General features: G+C 40.8%; 4 protein-coding genes, 1 long non-coding RNA gene and 1 pseudogene across 16 annotated transcripts in view; 2 read left to right on the top strand and 4 right to left on the bottom strand.

The window, feature by feature from the left end:
- Positions 1-27,930, top strand: part of LOC693803 (uncharacterized) — a 529,045-nt gene that overhangs the window by 246,966 nt on the left and 254,149 nt on the right.
- LOC720437 (uncharacterized) overlaps positions 1-27,930 on the bottom strand; it is a 219,864-nt gene that overhangs the window by 92,524 nt on the left and 99,410 nt on the right.
- Positions 44-22,520, bottom strand: LOC100428454 (zinc finger protein 430). 11 transcript variants are annotated; one of them, XM_077978625.1, is made up of 5 exons: positions 22,374-22,520; positions 20,857-20,949; positions 9,352-9,478; positions 8,749-8,844; positions 44-1,509 (listed from the first exon to the last, which is right to left on the bottom strand). In XM_077978625.1, the coding sequence occupies exons 1-5, from the start codon at positions 22,374-22,376 to the stop codon at positions 1,430-1,432; spliced, it is 399 nt and encodes a 132-aa protein (XP_077834751.1). In that variant the 5' UTR covers positions 22,377-22,520; the 3' UTR covers positions 44-1,429. The 11 variants fall into 11 exon arrangements, 5 of the variants coding, with proteins under 5 accessions (XP_077834751.1, XP_077834749.1, XP_077834752.1 ...); XR_013409334.1 differs by lacking the exon at positions 44-1,509 and adding an exon at positions 3,663-5,360 and having other exon boundaries at positions 8,245-8,847; XR_013409332.1 differs by lacking the exon at positions 44-1,509 and adding an exon at positions 3,663-5,351 and having other exon boundaries at positions 8,245-8,847.
- Positions 12,312-15,209, bottom strand: LOC144336915 (uncharacterized). The gene is made up of 2 exons (XR_013409345.1): positions 14,304-15,209; positions 12,312-13,531 (listed from the first exon to the last, which is right to left on the bottom strand). It is a non-coding gene; the product is annotated as an uncharacterized LOC144336915 (long non-coding RNA).
- Positions 18,300-18,798, top strand: LOC719947 (small ribosomal subunit protein eS25 pseudogene; annotated as a pseudogene). The gene has a single exon (XR_001441309.3). The product of XR_001441309.3 is annotated as a small ribosomal subunit protein eS25 pseudogene (transcript).
- Positions 23,377-27,930, bottom strand: part of LOC114674171 (uncharacterized) — a 71,064-nt gene continuing 66,510 nt past the window's right edge. Inside the window, exon 8 of the mRNA XM_077977128.1 lies at positions 23,377-24,435. Within this exon, the coding sequence (XP_077833254.1) occupies positions 24,348-24,435 (88 nt within the window). The 3' untranslated portion in view covers positions 23,377-24,347. The remainder of the gene's footprint in view (positions 24,436-27,930) is intronic.

Raw genomic sequence — 27,930 nt, 5'->3', positions numbered from 1 at the left:
AATTTATAAGAATAAAACAAACAACCCCATTAAAAAGTGGGCAAAGAACATGGACACTTCTCAAAAGAATACATTTATATGGCCAAAAAGCAAACAAAGCTCAACATCAGGGATCATTAGAGAAATGCAAATCAAAACCAGAATTAGATACCATCTTATGCCAGTAAGAATAATGATTATTAAAAAGTCAAGAAACAACAGATGCTGGTGAGGCTGTGGAGAAACAGAAATACTTTTACACTGTCAGTGGGAACGTAAGTTAGTTCAATCATTGTGGAAGACAGTATGGGAATTCCTCAAGGACCTAGAACCAGAAATACCATTTGACCCAGCAATCCCATTACTGGATATATACCCAAAGGAATATAAATAATTATATTATAAAGGTATGTGGATGTGTATGTTCATTGCAGCACTATTTACAATAGGAAAGACATGGAATCAACCCACACACCCATCAATAGTAGACTGGATAAAGAAAATGTGGTACATATACACTATGGAATACTATGCAACCATAAAAAAGAATAAGATCATGTACTTTGCAAAGGCATGGATGGAGCTGAAAACCATTATCCTCAGCAAACTAATGCAGGAACACAAAACCAAAAACCACATGTTCTCACTCATAAGTGGGAACTGAACAATAAGAACACATGGGCCAGGCACAGTGGCTCATACCTGTAATCCCAGCACTTTGGGAGGCTAAGGTGGGCAGATCACGAGGTCAGGAGATCAAGACCATCCTGGCCAACATGGTGAAACCCCATCTCTACTAAAAATACAAAAATTAGCTGAGCATTATTAGGTGCGTGCCTGTAATCCCAGCTACTTGGGAGGCTGAGGCAGGAGAATCGCTTGAACCAGGGGGTCGGAGGTTGCACTGAGCTGAGATCATGCCATAGCACTCCAGCCTGGCGACAGAGGGAGACTCTGTCTCAAAAACAAAAAAACAAACATGGACACACAGAGGGGAACAACATACACTGGAACCTGTCAGAGTGGGGGAAACAGCATCAAGAAAAATAGCCAATGCATGCAGGGTTTAATACCTAAGTGATGGATTGATAGGTGCAGTAAACCACTATGGGACATGTTTACCTATGTAACAAACTTGTAAATCCTATACATGTATCCCAGAATACACAAAAAATAATATTTTTTAAAAAACAATAACAATGAAACTGGTAATAGTAACTTTATTTCTTTAAGCAATCATTTTAAATATAAATTAATTAAACTACTTAATAAAAAAATGTAATCCCAGGACTTTGGGAGGCCCAGGGGGGCTGATCACTTTAACTCAGGAGTCTGAGACCAGACTGTACAACATGGCAAAACTCTGTCCCTACTAAAACAAAAACAATAAAACAAGCTGGGCATGACGGCACATATTTGCAGCCCAGCTACTTGAGAAGCTGAGATGAGATCATCTGAGTTTGGGAGGTTGAGGCTGCATTGAGCTGTAATCATGCCACTGCAAACTAGCTTGGTTGACAGAGTGAGACTCTATCTCAAAAATAAATAAATTTATAAAAAGAAAAAGAAATAAGATGCCTGAGTAGTTTAAGTAAAAAAGCATACAATATGCTGTCTATAACAGACTCATTTTAGCATTGAGTCAAATAGGCCGAAAGTAACAGAATGAAAAGAATCTATATTCCATGCAAAGAGTAATCATAATTGGGTGAGGTGATAGTAATTATATTGAATATAATATGCTTTAAGTCAAGTACTAACATGAGACAAACACTGATATTATATAATAGCCAAATGGGTCAAGAATCTATAACTATCATATCTATCTATGTTTACATGTGTGTGTGTGTGTGTATATATATATATAACATCAGGACTCCAAAATATATAAAGCATATTTTGGCAAAGGTAAAGCAAGAAATACATAGCAACATAATAATTGTAGACATCAAGATCCCATTTGCAATAATAAATAAAAATTTAGATAAAAGATCAATTAAAAAAACAGCATTATAGACTGTATTAACTATTTTGCATATAGACAAATACCTGAGAGTGGATAAATTATAAAGTAAAAAGGTTTATTTGGCTTACAATTTGGCAGACTGTATAAATAGTGTGTGCCAGTCAGTATCTGCTTCTGGTGAGGGTCTCAGGAAACTTACAATCTTAGTGGAAGACAGAGTAGCTGGACATATCACATGGTAAGAGACAGAGCAAGTGTGAGGTGGAGACAGGTTATTTTAATGAACCAGCTCTCATTTGAATTAATGTAGTAAAAACTTTCTGATTACTAAAAGGATGGTGCCATGGCATTTATGAGAATTTGTCCCTATGACCAAAACACCTCCTACCAGGTTCCACATCCAATATTGAGTATTAAGTTGCAGCATGAGCCTTGCAGAACATGGACATCCAAGCCATACCACAGACCAACCAGGCTTAACAGCATGTACAAAATTGTCCAGTTAAAAGCAAGAGAATATACAATATTTTTATCTGGACATGATATATTCTGTTAGGACACATAAAAAGTCTTATTAAAGAATACCACCTGGGAGTAGTGGCTGATACATCTAATCCCAACAATTTGGAAGATGAAGGTGGGAGGATCACTTGGGACCAGAAGTTTGATACTAGACTGGATAACATAATGAGACTGGGTCACTACAAATAATCAAAAAATTAGCGAGGCATGGTAGTGCATGTCTGTAGTCTCAGCTACTCAGGAAGAAGAAAAGATCACTTAAGTGCAAATATGTGCTGAGGTTGCAGTGAGCCAAAATTATGCCACTATACTCCAGCCTGGGTGACGGAGTATGATCCTGTTTCAAAACAACAATAAATATAAGACGACCAAAATCATACACTGTGTGTTTTCTGACCAAAACTGAATGAAACTAAAAATTAAAAGCAAAAGTAGGCCGGGTGTGGTGGCTCACACCTGTAATGCCAGCACTTTGGAAGGCAGAGGTGGGCAGATCACCTGATGTCAGGAGTTCAAGACCAACCTGGCTAACATAGTGAAACCCTGTCTCTACAAAAATACAAAAATTAGCCAGGCATAATGGTGGGTGCCTGTAATCCCAGCTACTCAGGAGGCTGAGGCGGGAGAATTGCTTGAACCCAGGAGGCAGAGGTTGCAGTGAGCCAAGATCGTACCATTGCACCCCAGCCTGGGCGACAGAGTGAGACTCGGTCTCAAAAAAAAGCAAAACTAAAACTGTCAAATCCAATAATATATTAAAAAACAAAAAACAAAAAACAAAAAAACAAAAAACACATGGGCCGAGTGTAGTGGCTCACGGCTGTAATACTAACACTTTGAGAGGCCAAGGCAAGAAAATTGCATGAAACTAAGGCCAAGAGTGGTGGCTCATGCCTGTAATCCCAGCATTTTGGGAGGCCAAGGTGGGCGGAACACTTGAGGTCAGGAGTTCGAGACCAGCCTGGCCAACATGGTGAAGCCCCGTCTCTACTAAAAATATAAAAGTTAGCCGGGTGTGGTTGCAGGCACCTGTAATCCCAGCTACTCAGGAGGATGAGGCAGGAGAATTCCTTGAACCCAGGAGGCAGAGGTTGCAGGGAGCCAAGACCATGCCATTGCACTCCAGCCTGGATGACAGAGTGAGACTCCATCTCAAATCAATCAATCAGTCAATCAATCAAATACACTCTTCAGCTCAAGGTTCAAAAAAGTTTAATTTAGTTAAGTTGTCAATACAACCTAGAGTGGTGAACAAATTCAATATTATCTCTATAAAAATCACAGTAACACACTTTTATCACACAAATATTGTTTAAAATTTTTAAATTTGATTATGAACTATAGCCAAACAGCCATGAAAAAGAATAAACAGGCATTAAACTTCCTGATTTTTAAACATATTAGGCAAGGTGCAGTGGCTCACACCTGTAATCCCAGCACTTTGTGAGGCCAAGGTGGATGGATCACCTAAACTCAGGAGATCGAGACCAGCCTGGTCAACACTGTGAAACGCTGTCTCTACTAAAATACAAAAATTAGCCACGCATGGTGGCAAATGCCTGTAATCTCAGCTACTCGGGGGGCTGAGGCAGAAGCAGCGCTGAAATCCAGGAGGAGGAGGCTGCAGTGAGCTGACTGAGCCACTGCACTCTAGCCTGGGTGACAGAGCCAGATTCCATCTCAAAAATAATAACAATAAAAAATTAAAAGCTACAGTAACAAAAACAGTGTAATATTGACACAAAGGCAGATAAACAGATGAAAGAACAGAATACAGAGCCCAGAAATGAAACCTTTTGTAAATAATCAAATGATCTACAAAGCTGCCAAGAGTAAACAATAAAGATAACCTTTTCAAAAAATAATGTTAAAAACTAAATATCAATACTGATAAAATAAGGTTGGATCGTTTCTTTGAACCATATACAAAAACATTTTAAGTAAAATACTTAGACATACAAAAACTAATAAGTCTCTTAGAAAAAAATAGAAAGAAAACAGGACATTGGTCTTGGCACCATTTTCTTAGATAAGACACTAAATGCATGAGCAACAACAAAAAAAATTATACTATACTTCAAAATTTCTGCACATTAAAACAAAACATTTAACTGAGTGAAAATGCCTCCTAGAAAATGGATAAGAATATTTCCATATTACATGTGATAGTTAATATTCAAATATATATAAAACTCTTAAAACTGAGTAAGTTAAATAACTTGATTTGAAAATTAACAACTGAACTAAATTTTTATCATAAAAGATACACAAATGAAAAAAGCATTTGAAATGACATGCAAAATTAGTAATTTGTAGAGAAACACATAAAAAAAAATGAAAAATGAAATCATGTCATACCCACTACAATGACCACTATAAATTATTTAAAAACACCAAATCTGTTGATGATGCAATGAAAATAAAACTTATGTTGATTGTTGGTAGAAAACAAAGATGCAGTCATTATTTTTGAATGTTATAAATGTTTCTCAAATAATTAAAAATGGAATTATCATCAAATACAGGAATCCTGTTTAGCAATTTAAAATATGTAACACATGGAAGACGTATTTGAACATCTATGTTTATTGTACTAGTATTCACAGAAGCTAAAAGGCTGAAGCAACCCAGTTGTCTCTTGATTTATAAACACATCAAAAATGTAACATGTGTACAGTGAAATATTATTCAGTCTTAAAAAAGAAAATCTTGCCAAGCGGTATGACTCACACCTGTAATCCTAGCACTTTGGGAGGCTGAGGTTGGCAGATCACCTGAGGGTCAGGAGTTCGAGACCAGCCTGGCCAACATGGTGAAACTCTGTCTCTACTAAAAATACAAAAAATTAGCCGGGCATGGTGGCACACGCCTGTAGTCCCAGTTACTCGGGAGGCTGAGGCAGGAGAATTGCTTGAACCCGGGAGGCAGAGGTTGCAGTGAGCCGAGACTACGTCATTGCACTCCAGCCTGGGCGACAGGAGACTCCGTCTCAAAAATAAAAAAGAGAAAAAGAAAAAAAAGAAAATCTTGTCACATTTTAAGATAAACTTTGAGAATATTATGTCACCTGAAATAAGCCAGTAACGAAAAGATGGCTACAGTGTGATTCCACTTATATGAGATATCTTAATTAGTCTTACTCATAAAAACAGAAAGAGGAAGGGTGTTTGTCAAGGGCTGGAAAGAGGGTAAAATGGGTTGTTGTTATTTAATGGTATTGAGTTTCAGTTTCACAAAATGTAAATATCTAAAAGTCTTTTGCATAACAATGTGAATATCATTAACATGACTGCCTGAAATGTAGAGTTGTGTTTTTTTTTCTTTTTTGGAGACAGAGTCTCATTCTGTCAAAAAGCTGGAGTGTGGTGGTACAATTATGGCTCACTTGAGCCTCAAACTCTGAGGCTCAAGTAACCCTTCCACCTCAATCTTGCAAGTAGCCTGAACCACAGATGCACAACACCATGCCTGGCTATTTTTTAAAAACATCTTGAAAAACATATGTCCATATTTTCCCAGACTGATCTCAAACTTTTGAGCTCAAATAATTCTGGATTACAGATGTGAGCCACCACCATGCCTGGCCCTAAAATGTACACTTAAATAGATTTAAGATGGTAAATATTATGTGTTTTTACAACAATTAATTTTTCTAAAGGAAAAACTGAAAAAAATACAGTTTTATAAATCTTTTCAAAAATTACCTTCAAATTATAAAAGTACACAAAGGTGAGAGAAACACCATCATTAAACACATGGTGAAAATAAGAGATGGTGAAAATATTTCCATGACTACTCACTTAGGTGAGATAAAACCACTGAAAATTAGTTAAGAAAGAACATATACAAGATAAGCCATAACCAATATTGGGGTCATATTTATAGATAAACAGACACACATATATATCTAATTGTGACAGACATATGGCTGATTTATCTCTTAATTACAAGAGATAAACCGAATTGCAAGCTGTCCAAAATTATAATACAAAAGTGAAACAAAAAAACACAATAACTCGATGTTAAGAAACCTACATTAACAAAACACTGAAACTGCACAATAAGAAGTGACATATTTACTCATAGAATCTGCTGTGCAACACTGATATACCATTACAAAAGAATTTGTCTGCATAACTACAGTAATCCTCTCTGGTACTCAATAAAAGCCATACTCATTCACATCCCGATATAAGGGCCATTATATATGAGCCTGACTGCAGAAACCTGCCCTACTGTCTGCTCTACAGATCAAAGTCCTGAAGGATATTCAGTCTGTCCAAAAATAAAATGGGGATTACAGCTACCCAAGTCCCTGTAACAAGCCAACTAAAGGTAGACCCTAGTGCAGTCCCAGCAGCCTTGTGACCAAGCTACACCCCCTCTCCACTACAAACCCAGACAGCATTCTATAACAGAAAAAGATCTTTACCTACTGAAACCAGTTTATAGAAGCTTGAGGAGTTGCTTGCTCCTTCAAATTCACAGACACTAATGCAAAACAATATTGTGCCCATTGTCAATGCTTCTATTTTAACGTAGCACTGGAAGTATTTGGCAGAATAATGAGTCAAAAACATTTTTAAAAAGCCATTGAAATTGAAGACAAGTAAGTAAAAAGTTGCTGTTTATGGATCATATGATTTTATATATAAAAAACCATGAACACTACATTGAAATTTGTCTGAATTAATAAATACACTCAGTAAATTAGCAAAACATAAAATTAACATGCCAGTATTGTTATTGTTCCATACACTTAAAACACACTATCTAACAGAGAAAGAAAACAATTTAAAATAGCATTAAGATAATAAATTTCTGAGAACAAATTTAACCAAGGAAGTAAAAAATCTTTACAAGGAAAGACATGTTATTAATACAAGAAATTAGAGAAGACACACATTTAAAAATATTGCATGTCTACAGATTGAAAAAATAAATATTGCTAAAGTGTCCTATTATCTTTTTTTTTTTTTTTTTTTTTTTGAGACGGAGTCTCGCTCTGTCGGCCAGGCTGGAGTGCAGTGGCTGGATCTCAGCTCACTGCAAGCTCCGCCTTCCAGGTTCACGCCATTCTCCTGTCTCAGCCTCCCGAGTAGCTGGGACTACAGGCGCCTGCCACCTCGCCCGCCTAGTTTTTTGTATTTTTTTTAGTAGAGAAGGGGTCTCACTGTGTTAGCCAGGATGGTCTCGATCTCCTGACCTCGTGATCCACCCGTTTCAGCCTCCCAAAGTGCTGGGATTACAGGCTTGAGCCACCGCGCCCGGCCTAAAGTGTCCTATTATCTAAGTAATCTATAGATTCAGTAAATTCCCTATCAAAATTTCAGTGGCATTTTTCTTCGCAGTGATGGAAAATACAATTCTAAAATTTGTAAGAAACTACAATAAACTTCAAATAGCCAAAGCAATCATGAGGAAAAAGAACAAAGTAGAAAGACATCACACTTTATAATTTCAAACTATATATCAAGAATATAGTAATAAGAACAGAATAGAATGTGCAGAAAAGTTAACAATAAAAACAAACAATGGAACAGAAACCACTACCTCTTACACATTTCAAACATGATACAAAAAGAGAACTAAGAAAATAGTTTGGCCAGGTGCAGTGGCTCACACCTGTAATCCTAGTACTTTGGGAGGCCAAGGCGGGCAGATTGCTTGAGGTCACGAGTTTGAGACCAGCCTGCCCAACATGGTGAAACCCTGTGTCTACTAAAAATACAAAAAATTAGCTGGGCATGGCGGCGGGTGCCTGTAATTCCACCTACTCGGGAGGCTGAGGCAGGAGAATTGCTTGAACCCAGGAGGCGGAGGTTGCAGTGAGCCTAGATCGCACCATTGCACTTCAGCCTGGGCAAAAAGTGCGAAACTCAGTCTCAAAAAAAAAAAAGAAAAAAAGAAAAGAAAAGAAAATAGTTTAACGTAGAGTTTCTCAAAATCATGTAGATATTTGTGTGTCCCCAAAAACAATGGAAAAGCAGTCAGATTGTGAATCTCGTATGCCATGAAGAGGACTTTGGTTCTGACGGCAAACTTGAAGGGAGCTCACCAAAGGGAAAGAATCCTTAAAGAATTTAAAAGCATAAGACAGAAGATGCCCCTATGCAAGAGAAAAATTAAAAAAAAAAAAAAAAAAAAAACAAACACTCAGGCTTCCCAGAAAATATTTGCTTTGGAACACAGCTCCTCAAATAACATTTTAAGCATTGGCTTTCTTTTTTTTTTTTTTTGGACCTCTCATTCATGTCATCTGTTGTGTCACTCTCACCTACCTGGGGGTTCATCTGCCATCACATGTCTCTTCATATTCCAGGGCTCTTTTCCTTGCTCTAGACAGGTGATCAGGTCTGGGTTAGAAACAGCAATACCTGCTTTATTAAAAATAAATAACATGAATCTTTCTCATATTCTTCAGTTACCGACCTAATACCGTGCTTAGTAAAGAGGATGTATTAGAATATTCTAGAAAATTAATCCTAAAATACTAATTTATAACAGAAATTTCTAAGTATTTAGAAAACATTTTACATTTGTAGGTTCTTAATTTCACTACCTGGTATTCATTAATCAAAAATTGGTGGTGGCAAATAGATTTTAAGATATGGGCAACAATATTTTATGCCACTAAATTTCTGGAATTGCCACTAATCTAAAGTGAAGGATACAGATCAGCCCAGGAATGTGGAAAGTTTAAGTCAAGATAAAACATCCTGAAAAAATTCTTTTCTACATGGATAAATCCTCAAGATTTTCTTAAGAACAAGTATCAGAAACTCATTTATACAAAGCATAAATTACCAAAAATTATTCTACAAAAAAAAGAGAAATGAAACTTTTAGGGTATATTAGTAATTGTGTACTAAAGTTATTCTCACCCAAGAAGACTAGGTTTCTGTAGTTCTCTAACATCACTTTCCTATACAAATCCTGCTGAGCAGTGTCCAGGCACTGCCACTCCTCCAGAGAAAATTCTATGGCCACATCCCTAAATGTCAACGGCCCCTGAAAAACACAAGAACACAAGACACATGTATATTTACCAAGTGGCCATGGGCAGAATTTATTATTTGAATTAAAGTGAAATGAGAGAATAAAGAGAATTGCTTCTCACTTACAGGAATAACTGAAATTATCTAATAATTTTTTTTTTTTTTTTTTTTTGAGACAGAGGCAACTTCTGCATGCTGGCTTCAAGCGATTCTCCTGCCTCAGCCTCCTGAGTAGCTGAGATTACAGGCATGCACCACCACATCTGGCTAATTTTGTATTTTTAGTAAAGACAGAGTTTCTCCATGTTGGTCAGGCTGGTCTCTAACTCCCAACCTCAGGTGATCCACCCACCCTGGCCTCCCAAAATGCTGGGATTACAGGCGTGAGCCACCATGCCTGGCCCCAATCATTTTTAACACATAAATATTATCTAACGTTTTCTCGAACTCTGAGAGAAGAGAATGGCATAAGCTCCATAACACCAGTATATATGAGATACTTCTGTGGATGAGAAGTATAAAATTAAGGGCATAAACAAAAATTTGTACACTTTGACTGCTATATTTACATCATAAAATTTGAGTTGTGTATATTTTTCAAACAAAAAAGACATGTTGAGTTAGAAGGTACCTCTCAACTTTAAAGGTGAACAATAAACTGGAGATCCTGTTGTGCAGATTTTTTTTCTTCAGAAGCTCTGGAGTAAAGTCTGAATTTCTAAATTTCTTTCTTCTTTTTTTTTCTTTGAGATGGAGTTTTGCTCTTGTTGCCCAGACTGGAGTGCAATGACACCATCTTAGCTCACTGCAACCTCTGCCTCCTGGATTCAAGTGATTCTCCTGCCTCAGCCTCCCAAGTGGCTGGGATTACAGGCATGCACCACCATGCCCAGCTAATTTTGTATTTTTAGTAGAGACGGGGTTTCTCCATGTTGGTCAGTCTGGTCTCGAACTCCCGACTTCTGGTGATCCACCCACCTCGGCCTCCCAAAGTGCTGGGATTACAAGTGTGAGCCACCACACCCAACCAACAAATTTTTATGATATGCTGATGCACACAGAAGAACATGGCATCACTGCTAAGATATTGCCCCTCAAACAGTAAATTATAGTCTGAATGTAACTATAAAGATACATAGTTTTATACAAAGTTAAAGATACAGGTATCTCCCATGTTCTGTTACTTTTAATAGTGATTTTAGTCTTTCTTTAGCACCGTAGACAGCAGATATCTCCTAATAATTTTTTTCAGAACTTTCTGGGTAATAAATGGCATTCTGTTTAAATAAGGATTTCTTAATCCTGTTCTGCATAGAGTTAATAGAGAAAACAGATGAAACCTCAACATTACATGTTCTCCATCTTTACTAGGGACCCCAGCTTTCCCCCAATAGGAATCTTGAGTATTTACACCTCCCCACGTTTTTTTTTTTTTTTTGAGACGGAGTCTCGCTCTGTCGCCCAGGCTGGAGTGCAGTGGCCGGATCTCAGCTCACTGCAAGCTCCGCCTCCCGGGTTCACGCCATCCTCCTGCCTCAGCCTCCGGAGTAGCTGGGACTACAGGCGCCCGCCACCTCGCCCGGCTAGTATTTTTGTATTTTTTTAGTAGAGACGGGGTTTCACCGTGTTAGCCAGGATGGTCTCGATCTCCTGACCTCGTGATCCGCCCGTCTCGGCCTCCCAAAGTGCTGGGATTACAGGCTTGAGCCACCGCGCCTGGCCTGCATCTCCCCATGTTTAACAGCCACAAAGGGAACATTTTTAATAGTGCCGATTATAAATTCATGGTAGGAATTCTGCATGGCATATAAGAAGCCATGATGTAGAGAATGTAGAGAAAGCTCTGGTATATAGAAAGGAAATGTTTTGCAGAAAGCCTTGAATATTATAAGAATTTTAAAATGTAGTTAAAACAAACTCCTTAGGGAGGAAAAACACAAGTAGGGAAGTAAAGGTTTGCAAGTACTAAACGCATGGCATTCCATGAAGTAGAGTGCACACAGCTCTTCATCTGAGACATGTTTAGCTGAACAAAAGCCATTTTTTCTCTCCTTCTCTGAAAATCCTTTTTAGATAACATTCTCTGGACAAGTTACACCTGCATCTTGAGAATATTCATTTAAAAATGCCAGCACCACCTTTTTGTCTGCTGCCATCACACGCACAAACAGAAGGAAAATCCTGCAGAAAAAGTCCACCCATTTCTCTGTCCTTTATAATAGAAGAGATTCAGGAACAATGAGGTGCTCTATGAATATAAAAGTATGTTTCTCTTTTCCTGTCCTCCAGTGCCCTCCCCTGCCACAGCCACCAGCAATTTCTGCTACAGTAATGGAAATATGAGCCACACTCCCTTGTTCCTACCAAACCCAAACAGAACAAGCTCTGTGACCACCCTTTAGTGCAAAGGTGGCACTTAGCTCTCATGAATGTATATTGAAGTCCTCATACTTGATTCTGGCCTCACCTTAGAGTCACATGAGGCACTTCATTAAAACAACATGGATGCTTCCACCCACAACAATAAACAAAATCCGTGGAAAGCGCGTAAGTACAGAGATTTCTGCCATGTAATCCTAATTAGAAGACTGGGCAGAGGCCAGGTGCAGTGACTCACACCAGTAATCCCGGCACTTTGGGAGGCCGAGGCACACGGATCACCTGAGGTCAGGAGTTCAAGATCAGCCTGGCCCACATGATGTAACCTCATCTCTACTAAAAACAAAAAATTAGCCAGGAATGATGGCGGGTGCCTGTAATCCCAGCTACTCAGGAGGCTGAGGAATGAGAATGACTTGAACCCGGGAGGCGGAGGTTGCAGTGAGCCGAGATTATGCCATTGCACTCCAGACTGGGTGAGAGTGAGATCCTGTCTCAAAAACAAAAACAAAACAAACAAACAAACAAAAAGACGAGGCTGATAACCACTTAGCTAAGCATTGCCTCTCAAACTTTAAAGAGCTTAAAACTCGCTTGGTAATTTTGGCCCCACTCTATGTAATGTGAATATGCAAGTCTGAAAAGGGTCCATGAATGGGTGTTTCAAACGAGTTCCCTGTCAATGCTGATGTTGTTCCCACTGGGCTCATTATTAGCATTAGTTAGAGAAGCAGACATAGCACAGAGTCCCTTACACTCAGCACTCGTCACAACATAAATACTTCTGGTACAAATAAAACCAATCTCCATCTTAAAGTTTTATATTCTTTGCTGGCTGTTTAAAGTTTACAGAACAAACAGAAGGCAGCAATGTCTGAATAAATCTGCCTTTGGAAAATAACATGTGCACACATACTAATGCAATGTTTATTAAGCAGGTACTATGGGCTTAAGAGTATGTTACAGAGCACTGTGCTGGGCATAACACATTATGTGATTTAATCCTAATAACACCCTGAAAGTTGACACTAAGTGTTCAGTAATTCCCAGGATTTAGATAAAGGGTTCGGCATTTTTATCTCTTCCTCTATGTCTCTGTCATGGATTTTGTTTTAAATGTATAGAATAAAAGCTAAATATAGGCAGATGAGAAGAACATAGAAAAAGTTTAATGTAGTTTAAAGAAATTTTTATTGTGTATGTATTTTCTTGTTTGTGGCTTGTGGAGCAACAGCTACACTGGCAGAAATAGAAAACAAGTCGCTAAATGGAATGCTTCTGTAAGCACTGGTTTTAATATAAAATTTAAAAAATAAGATCCTAAAATAAATAGTTTATTTCTCTCATTTACCTGTTTTTGGGTTTCAGAAAATTGTGAGCACCAGCTCTAGAAAGGCAGCAAGATTCACCAGACACAACTCCAATCTTTTTTTTTTTTTTTTTTGACAGAGTCTCGCTCTGTCGCCAGGCTGGAGTACAGTGGCACAATCTTGGCTCACTGCAACCTCCACCTCCCGGGTTCAAGTGATTCTCCTGCCTCAGCCTCCTGAGCAGCTGGTATTACAGGCATGTGCCACCACGCCCAGCTAAGTTTTGTATTTTTAGTAGAGACGAAGTTTCACCATGTTAGTCAGGCTGGTCTCGAACACCCAACCTCGTGATCTGCCTGCCTCGGCCTCCCAAAGTGCTGGGATTACAGGTGTGAGCCACCACACCCGGCCAAAACTCTGATTTTTATAAATCAGTTTTGTGAGGCAAGGCTCCGGAGTGGGGCCAGACATAAATAAGGCCTCCACAAAGGATGAATCTGAACAGAATTTGGGCAGGGAAAGGACCCTATGTAGAATTCTGTTTTCTCTGCCACCAAGGTATTTCCAGTTCTGTTTTTCCTAAGCTTACCTACGAGAATCTTAAATCCTAGAGCTTATGTAACTTTAATCCATTTTTGCCACTGCCCTGTCAATTTTATAACATATACTAATAAGCAATTTAAACAAATTTCTTAAAGTTCTTTAGAATAATTATATTAGAAGATAAATACATATTCTTAGCAAAGTAACAAAAACACAAATAATAACAAATCTTCACTCCATAAATATCCCTTCAGGTGATGATATCAGAAGTAACAATATAAAAGAGTGGCCCAAATTTCTTTTGGACACATCTATTCATTGTATCAACCATATAATGCTTAATTCACACATGTATCCAGTTGTTAGTCTAGACAAAATGTTTCTGGATAGTAGGGACCATGACTGCTTCATCTGTTTTTTGAATGGCCATATAAAATGAAAACAATTACTTTATCTGTTTGAGTCACCAGACCTATTGCTTTCATCCAAGTACCCGGAAACTTGAGAAACTCTCATCTGGGGACCAACCAAAGTTATCTCTTGTATGAGGGGAGAAAAAAACACAGAATTGCCGGGTGTGGTGGCTTACGCCTGTGATCCCAGCACTTTGTGAGGCTGAGGCAGGGAGATCACAAGGTCAGGAGTTCAAGACCAGCCTGTGCAATATGATGAAACCCTGTCTCTACTAAAAATGCAAAAATTAGCCATGTGTGGTGGCAAGTGCCTGTATTCCCAGCTATTTGGGGGGCTGAGGCAGAAGAGTCACTTGAACCCGGGAGGCAGATGCTGCAGTAAGCTGAGATCACACCACTGCACTCCAGCCTAGGCAACAGAGCAATACTCCATCTAAAAAAAAGAAAAAAACAAAACACACACACACACACACACACACACACACACAGAGAATGACTCATTTTTCTTACACTAAGCCAGAAGCAGAATTAACCACTCTTGTCAGCCTGACACAATTCTGCCCTAGACATCCTCAAATGTCTCAAAGACGCCTAGGTGATTGTGAGAGGTTTCTTAGTGACCCTGGCTGATGGCCCAATGATAATCCAGGCTGGAGAGATTCAGGCTGATTCTAAATAGAAAATGGCCTGGTGGAGTTTCAGAACCTAATCACTTGTCCCAAATTGCTAGCTTTTGGGTAAGGGGAAGGACAAGAATACTGTACTCCAGTATCATATTTTATAGGTAGGTATAGTTGTGGTCATGGCTATGGATACATTATGACTTTGATATCTCACTCTTAAAATGCTGATTCTGTCATCAGATTCTATTTATATCTGGAGCCTCTCGCAGGACTGTGATAAATCACTGAACAAGATCTGAAAAGTTTTAAGAACCACACTCTCAAAGGGGGCTTTAAGATGTCTATGTTGACAACTCACAATGGAGAAAATGCCTCCTGTTGGTTTTCTGTACATTCTCAATCTAAAGTCTGACCCTGTCCTGTAAATCCCAGGAAGAGGCCAGACCTTATGTGCAGATTCTAGGTAGGATCAACCACACTCTTGCATTCTTGGGTGTTACAGCAAGTGGAGTATAATCAAAGGAGAGATCCCCTCATAGAGGCTGCTCTAGCTCATTCTACGTAATATGACTACCTAAAAGGAAAAAGTGGAGGCAACATGAATATAAGAGAGTTTATTTGGGCCAAGCTTGAGAATAGTAACCTGGGAGCAAAGACACATTTTCCAAAGACTCAACAAATAAGAAACTGAATCCCTGAATAGACCAACAAGCTCCAAAATTGAATTAGTAATAAATAGCCTACTAACAAAAAAAAAAAAAAAAAGAAAAACCAAGAACCAGACAAATTCCTAGCTGAAGTCTACCAGTTGTATAAAAAAGAGCTAGTACCACTTCTACTAAAAATATTCCAAAATATTGAAAAGAAAGGACTCCTTTTCAACTCATTATATGTAAGAATAACATCATTCTGATATCAAAACCTGGCAGAGACCAAACAAAAGATAGAAAACTTCAGGCCAATATCCTTGATGAACATTGATGAAAATATCCTCAACAAAATACTGGCAAACTGAATTCAGAAGAACATCAAAAAGCTAATCCACTATAATCAAGTATGCTGCATCTCTGGGATGCAAGCTGGTTCAACATACAATCAATAAATGTTATTCATCACACAAAGAGAACTAATAACAAATACCAAAAGATGATCTCAATAGATGCTAAAAACACTTTCAATATAATTTAACATTTTTCATGTTTAAAACCCTCAACAAACCAGACATTGAAGGTACATACTTCAAAATAATGAGATATCTATGACAAACTTACAGCCAACATACTGACTGGACACAAGCTGGAAGCATTCCTCCTTGAAAACTGGCACAAGATAAGGATGCCTTCTCTCAAAACTCCTATTCAACATAAAATTGGAAATCCTGGCCAGAGTCATCAGAGAAGAGATGAAAATAAAAGGCATTCGCCGGGCATGGTGGCTCACACCTGTAATCCCAGCACTTTGGGAGGCCGAGGTGGGCGGATCACAAGGTCAAGAGATCGAGACCATCCTGGCCAACATGGTGAAACCTCGTCCCTACTACAAATACAAAAATTAGCTAGGCATGGTGGCGTGCGCTTGTAGTCCCAGATACTCAGGAGGTTGAGGCAGGAGAATCACTTGAACCCAGGTGGGAGGCGGAGGTTGCAGTGAGCCGAGATCATGCCACTACACTCCAGGGTGGTGAGAGCAGGACTCTGTCTCAAAAAAAAAAAAAAAAAAGAAAAGAAAAGGCATCCAAACAGGAAGAAAGGAAGTCTAACCATCCCTGTGTGCAGATGACATGATTCTATATCTTCAAAACCCTATAGTCTCAGCAGGAAAGCTCTTTAAACTGATAAACAACTTTAGCCAAGTTTCAGGATATTAAATACATGTACAAAAATCAGTAGAATCTCTGTACATCAAAACATTCAAGCCAAAAGCCAAATCAAAAACATTATCCCATTCACAACTGCCACAAAAAGAATAGAATATCTACGAATATAGCTAATCAGAATGGTGAAAGATCCCTATGACAAGAATTACAAAACATTGCTTAAAGAAGTCAGAGATTGACCAGGGTCGGTGGCTCACGCCTGTAACCCCAGCACTTTGGGAGGCGGGGGCAGGCAGATCACGAGGTCAGGAGTTTGAGACCAGCCTGACCAACATGGTGAAACTCCATCTCTACTAAAAATACAAAAATTGGCTGGGCGCAGGGGTGTGTGCCTGTAATCCCAGCTACTCAGAAGGCTGAGGCAGGAGAATCACTTGAACCCGGGAAGCAGAGGTTGCAGTGAACTGAGATCAAGCCATTGAACTCCAGCTGGGGCAACCGAGTGAGACTCAGTCCCAAGAAAAAAAAAAAAAGAAGTCAGAGATTACGGCCAGGCGTGGTGGCTCATGCCTGTAATCCCAGCACTTTGGGAGGCTGAGGCAGGTGGGTCACGGGGTCAACAGATGGAGAACATCCTGGTCAACATGGCAAAACTCTGTCTCTACTAAAAATACAAAAATTAGATCCAGGAGTGCATCCAGAGAAAACCATGCCATGGATCTGGGGCCCACATCACTGTGTCATAAAAAGTGCGATGACCAGGTTTATGGATCACCCTATTCTCAATGACAGAATCTTCAGTCTATTAAGAAGATATGGCTGCAGAAAGACAAGATGAATTGTGGAAAGAATGCAAAGAGGGGGAAAGTAGGAGGTTTCCCAGTTCCAATGGCTGACTAATGGGAGGAGGAGATGGAGAAAGCAGAGTAAACTGATTGGACTAAAAAAAAAAAAAAAAAGTACAAAAATTAGCCGGGCATGGTGGCAGGCGCCTATAATCCCAGCTACTGGGGAGGCTGAGGCAGGAGAAATACTTGAACCCGGTAGGTGGAGGTTGCAGTGAGCCGAGACGATGCCATTGCACTCCAGCCTGGGCAACAGAGTGAGACTCCATCTCAGATTTAAAAAAAAGAAAAAAAAGGAGAAATGTCAGAGGCATATCATTTCAAATGAATCAGGGCAAATCCATTTTGAACAGGGGCTGGGTAAAATGAGGCTGAGACCTACGGGGCTGTACTCCCAGATGGTGAGGCATTCTAAGTCACAGGATAAGAGTTCAGCACAAGATACAGGTTATAAAGACCTGGGTGATAAAATAGGTTGCAGTAAAGAAGGTGGATAAAACCCATCAGAACCAAGATGGGATGACAGTGACCTCTGGTCGTCCTCACTGCTACACTCCCACCAATGCCATGACAGTTTACAAATGCCATGGAGACATCATGGAAACATCAGGAAATTACTTTACATTGTCTAATTGGGAAGGCAAAAATAATCCACCCCTTGTTTAGCATAGAATCAAGAAATAAACACAAAAACGGGCAACCAGCAGCCCTCAGGGCTGCTCTGCCTATGGAGTAAGCCATTCTTTTATTCCGTCTGTTTCCTAATAAACTTGCTTTTACTTTATAGACTCACCCTGAATTCTTTCTTGAGCAAAATCCAAAAACCCTCTCTTGGGGTTTGGATTGTGACCCCTTTCCGATAAGAACTCTGCACATTTTCTTTTTCTCATTAAAAAAAAAATCAGCTTTTTGTCCGACATCTTAGCAAGCCTGCGGTGTCTGCTGCTGCTCCCCGAGCTTCGCAATGCCGCCCAAGGACGACAAGAAGAAGAAGGACGCCGGAAAGTCGGCCAAGAAAGACAAAGACCCAGTGAACAAATCTGGGGGCAAGGCCAAAAAGAAGAAGTGGTCCAAAGGCAAAGTTCGGGACAAGCTCAATAACTTAGTCTTGTTTGACAAAGCTACCTACGACAAACTCTGTAAGGAAGTTCCCAACTATAAACTTATAACCCCAGCTGTAGTCTCTGAGAGACTGAAGATTCGAGGCTCCCTGGCCAGGGCAGCCCTTCAGGAGCTCCTTAGTAAAGGACTTATCAAACTGGTTTCAAAGCACAGAGCTCAAGTAATTTACACCAGAAATACCAAGGGCGGAGATGCTTCAGCTGCTGGTGAAGATGCATGAATAGGTCCAACCAATTGTACATTTGGAAAAATAAAACTTTATTAAATCAAAAAAAAAAAAAATCAGCTGAATTTGTCTTCAGTAGTCTAAATAAAATTTTTCACAGGCTCCTGAATTTGGAGCTACCCTCAATCAGAGCCAATATACAACTCCATTTTATGTCCCTCCCAAGAACATGCTGACTTCAGGGTAAAACATTCTCTGATCTAAAATCTGATTATTTCACCCTTCATTTGCCAGTCCCTTCCAGCTTCTAATTTTGTTTGCTCCTCCCCAGGAAAGAAAGCCCTTGTCTGCCTAAACTTTGCAATCCTTAAAGTTCTTACACTTGGTATTTCTTCCTGTTGCAATAGTCCTTTGGAATTCAAATTTTTAACATAAATCTAACTTTGTTATATATTACAAAGTCTAGAAACTGCCTTCAAACAGTAACAACTGTATCATCAGTAAGACCTTCCCAATCCCCTACCATCTTAACCTTAACTGCATCTGCCTGTGAGTCCCCACCTTTCCAGGACTCTGTAGCCTCTCTCAGCAGAAAAGCTTCTTCCTCAGGTAGAGTGAGCAGGCTGGGACATCTGCAGGGGAGGCTCCCCAGAAAAAAACTAACTGAGCCTGTAATAAACTCCTTTTGCAGGCTCAATATTAGCCTTAGCTCTGAGTCACTGGGCTCAAGCTTTAATTTCTATGTTAGACTTATTCACTTGGTTTTTGAAAATATGTGTTTGAAAAATCTAGCAAAATTAGTCAAACACAGTGTTCAGATAAGGGAAGGAAATTTTAAGGTGTCTGCAATTTATACCTCAATAAAAAAAGCAAAAGTATCTATTTCTTTCATATATGCATTATTTTATTAATTCCATTAAGAATCATTTAGTAAACAACTAGTCATATGGGAAAACTTCTAGGTGGTACCAAGTTTCATCTCATAAAATTTAGCATGAAACTCGGAAATCAAGATAAAAGGGTTTGAACAGAGATATTCACTGTCACAAATTTACCCTGCAAAAAGAGGAAATGATATTTTCATGCATCTACGTAACTCACCAATTATCTACCACATTTTCTTATAGAAATGTATTTATTTTCTCCAAAAAGAAAAATGGAATAGAGATTTTCCCTACTCATTTCCTTGGTAGCATTCTAAAAGCTGAGCCTTAGAATTCTGTTTGAAATCACCCAGCCATAAAAAACACACCTGAGAAAATTTCTAAACTCACCTGGGGAGAAAAAAAAAGGGAATAGAGAATTTTTAATGAATGAAATATATTGTTAGATACCAATTTTTTTCTTAAACCCACCACTTTTATGCCTTTGGTAAATATTTTCCTACCTTTCAAGCCCTACTAATATAATACAATTTACAGCTAAGAAAACTGAGGTTAAAATAAGTGAACAAATCTTTTCAAGGTGACTAACCCAGGGAGTAGCAGTGCTGATTAAAAACAGATGTGTCGGCCGCGCACGGTGGCTCAAGCCTGTAATCCCAGCACTTTGGGAGGCCGAGACGGGCGAATCACGAGGTCAGGAGATCGAGACCATCCTGGCTAATGCGGTGAAACCCCGTCTCTACTAAAAAAATACAAAAAACTAGCCGGCGAGGTGGCGGGCGCCTGTAGTCCCAGCTACTCGGGAGGCTGAGGCAGGAGAATGGCGTAAACCCGGGAGGCGGAGCTTGCAGTGAGCTGAGATCCGGCCACTGCACTCCAGCCTGGGTGACAGAGCGAGACTCCGTCTCAAAAAAAAAAAACAAAAAAAAAAACAAAAACCAGATGTGTTCAAGAACCACCCATTCAGGAGACACCACACTATGCCCCAGTGACTGCCCCATGGGCATTTAAGTTTGCAAGTTCTTACACCATCTCACTGGGGTCAGTGTTTTTCTTTTTCCTTTTGTCTTTTGGGATACTATTTTTTCTGTCACAAATGTTCCACTTTTTTCCCACTATTTCACTTTCACTATATTTATTTCACTATTTTTCTGCCCCCTTAGAGAATCCAGGGGGCAAAATTATTTGTTTTCCCCTCAATACCAGAATCTGATTGGTTGACCAGCAATGTGTCTCCAAGAAATGAAAGCTGGGTTGGGTGAAGACAATTTTAACATCTCAAGGGGTTACCTTTTCATAAAAAGAGTACACCAGAAGATTCCTCTCAGCCCCAGGGCATCCATTTGCTTCCTTGAGAGGATACACTCCAGACTTCAGGTTCTCCTATGGGAGAAAATAACCCAGAAGCTGATATCCACTAGACACTCTAGCTGACATAACCACAGCAGATATCTTGGTTTATCTCCAGACAGTACTGAAACTCAGGACCAGGAAAAAACTGAAGGGTGGCTAAGGACACATCACCCCATACAATTTCTAAAGGAAAACCTTGACCCCAAAACATCCTGAGACAATCCTGTAATCCTAGCTACTCAAGAGGCTGAGGCAAGAGAAGCTTGAACACGGGCAGCGGCAGAAGTTGTAGTGAGCCGAGATTGTGCCAGTACACTCCTCCAGCCTGGGCGACTAGAGCGAGACTCCATCTCAAAAAAAAAAAAAAAAAAAAAAAAAAAAAAAAAAATATATATATATATATATATATATATATATATATATATATATATATATAAAACTCAAGAGCATCGTTTTGAAAATTACTACATTGAAAGACATAAAAATCAGGCTTAACCAACTATATACTGCCAATTAAGCTCCGATTACATAACCAGAAAATTTTCACCTTTATTGTACAAACTGAGAAACTACACAACTGTACCTAACCAATTACTGAATTTGGCTTTCTTCATCATGCACCTTATAAAAGTCTTTCCTTCAAGCCCCACCATGAAAAACAAATTACAAACCATAGCTGGGTGCTATACAGTTTTTGAATCACTCTTTGATTAATTTCTTAAATATTCTTGCGGTGACTTCTGCGCAATTTTTCCCCCCGGACACGGAGTCTTGCTCCGTGTTACACAGGCTGCATTACACAGGCTGGAGTGCAGTGCGCGATCTCGGCTCACTGCAACCTCCACCTCCCAGGTTCAAGTGATTCTCCTGCCTCAGCCTCCCAAGCAGCTGGGACTACAGGCGTGTGCCACCATGCCCGGCAAATTTTTGTATTTTTAGTAAAGACGGGGTTTCACTATGCTGGCCGGGCTGGTCTTGAACTCCTGACTTCGTGATGCGACCGCCTCGGCCTCCCAAAGTGCTGGGATTACAGGCGTGAGCCACCCCGCCCGGCCTGTACATTTTTAATCGGAGAAAAGAGGAACTAGGAACCCAGGACCAAAGTTCTTTCCATTCATGAACTCGCACCCCAAGTCAGGATTCTCCAGTGAGGCTCCTCCCGTGGTCCCCCCACAGTCTGGGAAAGACGCTGCGCTGCGGAAGCAGAGCTGCCCAGAGAGGGCTCAAGGCCAGGGCACAGTCACTGCGCAAGGAAGAGACAGGACGTGCGGGGGCCCGGCTGTCAGCGCAGCCGCCATCTTATGGCTGATGGGTACCGACGCCGAGCTGGGCAAGAGAACTCGGGGCGCAGATTGTGGAGCTGACTGCGGAGAGGCCTGAGTCCCGCCACAGCCACGTTCCACCGGTTCCAACCAGCCCCTCCCCTCTCGGAATGTCGGACCCGGCACTCTCACCATTTCTAGGCTTCCAGGTGTTCCTGGCGTCTTAGTTGTAGCTCTCCCAATACCTGCAGGTCACAGGGCCACAGAGCCTGGACCTCTAGGAGGAGAGGACACAGAGCAGTGAAGGCGAGACCTGGAGCTCAGGCCACAGCGAGAGACAAAGGCCCCGCCAAACCCGGAAGCCGCCCTGTCGGATTCACCTGCGTGCCTGATTGGACGGTTCCCAGCCCGGCGCCTCTGATTGGATAACATTTAAATACCCGCCCCCTCAGGTCCTGATTGACTGGAAGATGTGATGAGATGCCGGGCTGAATGAAGAGTGACAGCCTAGGCTGCATCCTTCTCTGACAGGGCTTCCTCGCCGAGCTGAGCCAGGCCCACCGCAGAGGTTATTTGCATTTAACCTTGTATATAAGGTCATATGCACTTATAAATAATATATGGGGCCGGGCGCGGTGGCTCACGCCGGTAATCCCAACACTTTGGAAGGGCTGGGGGGCAGATCACCTGAGGTCGGGAGTTGGAGACCAGCCTGACCAACATGGAGAAACCCAGTCCTTACAAAAAATACAAAATTAGGCGGGCGTGGTGGCCCATGCCTATTATTCCAGGTACTCGGGAGGCTGAGGCAGGAGAACCGCTTGAACCTGGGAGGCGGAGGTTGCGGTGAGCGGAGATTGTACCATTGCACTCCAGCCTGGGCAACAAGAGCAAAGCTCTGTGTAAAAAAAAAAAAAAAAAAAAAAAAAAAACCACATATATATATATATACACACACACACGTATACACACACACACACACATATATATATATAGTGGCTATTCAAAAATGAAAAGAATGTAACAATAATTATTTTAAAATTTCAGATTTTATGACCTTCCTGGCTCCAGTCCTTTGAACAGGCAGCCTGAGATTTTAAAAAGGAGGTAATCTCCTGAAATAAAATGTGGGCCACATGTGAATCTTAAATTTTCTAGAAGACAAACTTGAAAAAGAAACAAGGAACAGGTTGAATCGATTGTAACAATTTAATTAACCCAATATGTCCATAATATTATCATTGTAATGTGTGAGGAATGTGTAATTATTAATAATGTATATAAACATTTGAAACTAACTCTGTATATTACCTTTCTAGCACATCACAGTTCAGACCAGCCACATTCCAGTCACTCAGGAGGCACACATGGCCAATAGCTGCCACATTGAAGTGCAGCTCTGATGTCAGGGGGGTGAATGAACTGAACATTCCTTTTCTGCCAGAAGTGAAGGCAGAGCCTCTCCCTACCAACATCTTTCTTCAGTTCTAAGGGTGGAATAGATAGTGGCCATCAAAAGAGCAGGTGGCAGCAGGAATAAAATAACTGCACGTAGACCACTGCTGGCCACCTGTTGTCCACTTTTCTTCCAGAGATCAGACAGTGAACAAAGGATGTTGGGGTCACAGGATAAAAAAACTCTGTGTCTTCAATTCTGTCCACACGCTTGACCTCCAATGCTTAGATATGGAGAAGATAGATTAAAAGCAAGCTTATTTTGCTATTTGGCCTTGGCCCTAATTGTCAGAGTATGGTTATCTGTTTTTTCCTGTGGTGTGGAGGGTGTGTGGGTATAAGCACCAATCACATACATACATGTCTACCTGTATTTCTGCATTACTCAACATTCTCTTACAAGTCACCCAACTTTAAATCAGGGGAAAAAATCAGTACCTATAGGGTGCCCACTGTTAGAAGATAACTAGTAATCAACCTGTCATTGAATCCTGGCATCCTATCTGCAGTGAGTGCATGTATTAGTTAGCTATTGCAGCATAACAAATCATCCAAAACTTATTAGTTCATAATTGAGATGGTCAGCCATTTAGGCTGGGCTCAGTGGGGCCATTCTTCTGGTTTCAGCTGAGCTCCTTCAGACATGTGTCGTCAGCTGCTCGTTGACTAGGCAGCTGTGCTTCTGGGGGTGATGTTCTGCTTGTGGGGTTGTCAACAGGGACACCTTGCTTCTCCTCCCCATGATATCTTATTTTCCAGCTGGCCAACATGGGATTTTTTCCAAGGCGATGTCAACATTCTAAAAGAAAAACAGAAGCATTCAAGACCATTTGAGCCTAGGCCCCAAACTAGCCCATTGCCATGTTCACAGGTTTCTACTGCCCTAAGCAAATAAGGCCAGGCTGATCTAGGGTTTGGAAAACAGATTCTGAATCTTGATGGAAACAACTGTAAAAGCATCTGGCATTGGGCATGGATACAGGAGGGATGAAAAATTGCTACCATTTTGCAAACATGGTGGCTCAGACCTGTATTCCTAGCACTTTGGGTGGCTCAGATGGGAGAATTTGAACTCGGGAGTTCCGGTGCAGCCTGGGCAACATAATAAGATTTTGTTTCCATGAAAAAAAATGAAAAAAATGCCGGGCGCGGTGGCTCAAGCCTGTAATCCCAGCACTTTGGGAGGCTGAGACGGGCGAATCACGAGGTCAGAAGATCGAGACCATCCTGGCTAACACGGTGAAACCCTGTCTCTACTAAAAAAATACAAAAAACTAGCCGGGCGAAGTGGCAGGCGCCTGTAGTCCCAGCTACTCGGGTGGCTGAGGCAGGAGAATGGCGTAAACCCGGGAGGCGGAGCTTGCAGTGAGCTGAGATCCGGCCACCGCACTCCAGCCTGGACGACAGAGCCAGACTCTGTCTCAAAAAAAAAAAAAAAAAGAAAGAAAATAATTAGCCAGCCATGGTGGTGCATGCCTGTAGTCCCAATACTTAGGTGGCAGAGGCAGGAGGACTGCTTGAGCCTGGAAGGTCAAGGCTGCAGTAAGCCATGATTGGCTGCACCACTGCTATCCACACTGGGAGGTAAAATGAGACTCTGTCTCAAAAAAATAAATAAATAAATAAAATAAAAATTGGATAAGCATTTTGAAGACAGAATAATTTGAGGAAATAGCTGAGGGATGAGTTTAGAAAATCAAAGTCCAACAGCACATTATTTATTTTTATCATAGAAAATATTTGAGGCCGGGCACGGTGGCTCAGGCTGGGCGCGGTGGCTCAAGCCTGTAATCCCAGCACTTTGGGAGGCCGAGACGGGCGGATCACGAGGTCAGGAGATCGAGACCATCCTGGCTAACACGGTGAAACCCCGTCTCTACTAAAAAAAAAAAAATACAAAAATAAAAACTAGCCGGGCGAGGCGGCGGGCGCCTGTAGTCCCAGCTACCCGGGAGGCTGAGTCAGGAGAATGGCCTGAACCCGGGAGGCAGAGCTTGCAGTGAGCTGAGATCCGGCCACTGCACTCCAGCCTGGGCGGCAGAGCGAGACTCCGTCTCAAAAAAAAAAAAAAAAAAAAAAAAAAATTGAGCCAGGCACTGTGGCTCACACCTGTAATCCCAGCACTTTGGGAGGCCGAGACAGGCAGATCACAAGGTCAGGAGATCGAGACTATCCTGGCTAACATGGTGAAAAGCTGTCTCTACTAAAAATACAAAAAATTAGCCATGCATGGTGGTGGGTGCCTGTAGTCCCAGCTACTTGGGAGGGTGAGGCAGGAGAATGGCATGAATCCGGAAGGCGCAGCTTGCAGTGAGCTGAGATCACACCACTGCACTCCAGCCTGGGTAACAGAGCGAGACTCCATCTCAAAAAAAAGAGAAAATATTTGAAAACTAGGCTGTGCGGTGCCTCACACCTGTAATCCCAGCACTTTGGGAGGCTGAGGTGGGTGGATCACCTGAGGTCAGGAGTTCGAGATCAGCCTGACCAACATGGGGAAACCCTGTCTCTACTAAAAATACAAAATTAGCCAGGCATGATGGCACATATCTGTAATCCCAGCTACCCAGGAGGCTGAGGCAGGAGAATCGCTTGAACCTGGGAGGCTGAGGTTGCAGTGAGCCGAGATCATGCCACTGCACTCCAGCCTGGGCAACAAGAGCGAAACTCCGTCTCAAGAAAAAAAAAAGAGAGAGAGAGAGAAAACAAAACATTTGAAAACTTTTAAAAGAGAAAAACTTTAAAACTTTACATAAATTAAATTTAACAGAGTTTAATAGAGCATAGAATGATTTGCAAATCGGGCAGCTGGTGGATCCAGAGTAGGCTCAGAGAGACTCTAGCAAAGCCACATGATGAGAACAGATTTGTAGACGGAAAAAGCAAAGTGACATACAGAAAATGGAAGTGAGGTACAGAAACAGCCAGATTGATTACAGGTTGGGATTTGCCTTAAACATAATTTGAACACTTGATGTCCTTTTATTGGCAAAAACACAATTTTTGGCACAATAATGGAATACAGTCTATGTATATATCCAGTTAGGTTTCAGTTTACTATGTTTAAAAAAACCTAGTGACCAAAGTTAAACAGAAAAGGGAGCAGCTTTAGGGATAATTAATTTAACAGTCTCTCCCTTTTGATCATCTTCTCAATTTTGAGAGATAGACCAGAACTTTAGACATTGATATTATTCTGTCACCATCAAAAACGTACTTCTTTATTCTCAAATCCCACTGTGAAATAGCCGAACTGTAGCTTTTGTAAAGTGGAAACAAGGACTTCAGGTTATTATTATTTTTTTAAGGGTTACAGTAGAGGTGACCTCCTTGTGTTGAAATCTGCTGTTTTCAAAAGAACAACCAAACCTGGCCTGTTTTAGGATCTACCTATTTCCTTACATTTTCAGCTTGATTATGTCACATGAACACGAGTGACTCCATTTGGTTTGGTTTAGTCTCTTTGGGCCTAACGCACAAGCTCAGTCCAGAATGATGGCCTTCAATAATTTTGTTTATAAAATCCCCCCCTTTTGGTTAAGTTCTCACATAGGTAAGAGTATGACCAAAACTCAGTGTCTTAATGCCACTCTCAGTTTCCATTATTTTTAGTTTTTGTCCCTATCAGGTCATTCATAGGTTATGGTGTCCTCATGGTCACATATGCATTTGAGTTTTTGTGATTGCAGTTAAAGAGAGACCATTTGACATTCTAGAGATAACTGCATGCAAATATTTATAACTTTTGAGAGAATACACTGCAGTAGCGAGACTACTATTTTGACTATAAGAAGGATGATAACAAGAGCTTCAAGTATGCTTTTTTTTTTTTTAGAGACGGAATCTCGCTCTTTTGCAGAGCTGGAATGCAGTGGCACGAGCTCGGCTCCCTGCAACCTCCACCTCTGCCTCCTGGTTCAAGCGATTCTCCTGCCTTGGCCTCCCGAGTAGCTGGGACTACAGGCGCAAGAACCACCATGCCCAGCTAATTTTTGTATTTTCAGGAGAGAGGGGGTTTCACCATGTTGGCCAGGATGGTCTCGAACTCTTGACCTCGTGATCTGCCCACCTCGGCTTCCCAAAGTGCTACAGGCGTGAGCCACCATGCCTGGCCTCAAGTATGCTTTTTAGCCAGGGTCTTATGAACCCTACCATCTAACATTAAATAGGTCAAATAATTAGCTAAATTAATGGTCTCCTCATTTCAACCAAGCAGCCTATTTATTAATCTCCTACAACTGAATCTCTGTAATACCCGATGTATTTTTCCATATGCAACTACAAGTTTTAGCAA

This window comes from Macaca mulatta, chromosome 19 (assembly GCF_049350105.2).
Source record: "Macaca mulatta isolate MMU2019108-1 chromosome 19, T2T-MMU8v2.0, whole genome shotgun sequence".
Classification (NCBI taxonomy): Eukaryota; Metazoa; Chordata; class Mammalia; order Primates; family Cercopithecidae; genus Macaca; species Macaca mulatta.
Note: the sequence above shows the minus strand (reverse complement) of the source record. Positions and strands in the feature narration are given on the sequence as shown.

What these genes read in the sequence shown, in the direction of transcription:
- LOC100428454 (XM_077978625.1), bottom strand. An exon ending in TGTACTCTTTTTATGAAAAG is followed by an intron (nt 9,479 to 20,856) that starts GTAACCCCTTGA and finishes TGTGTTTTTCAG; the next exon opens with GGGCCGTTGACATTTAGGGA. An exon ending in GATGGCAGATGAACCCCCAG is followed by an intron (nt 1,510 to 8,748) that starts GTAGGTGAGAGT and finishes TTTTTGAGATAG; the next exon opens with AGTCTCACTCTGTCAACCAA.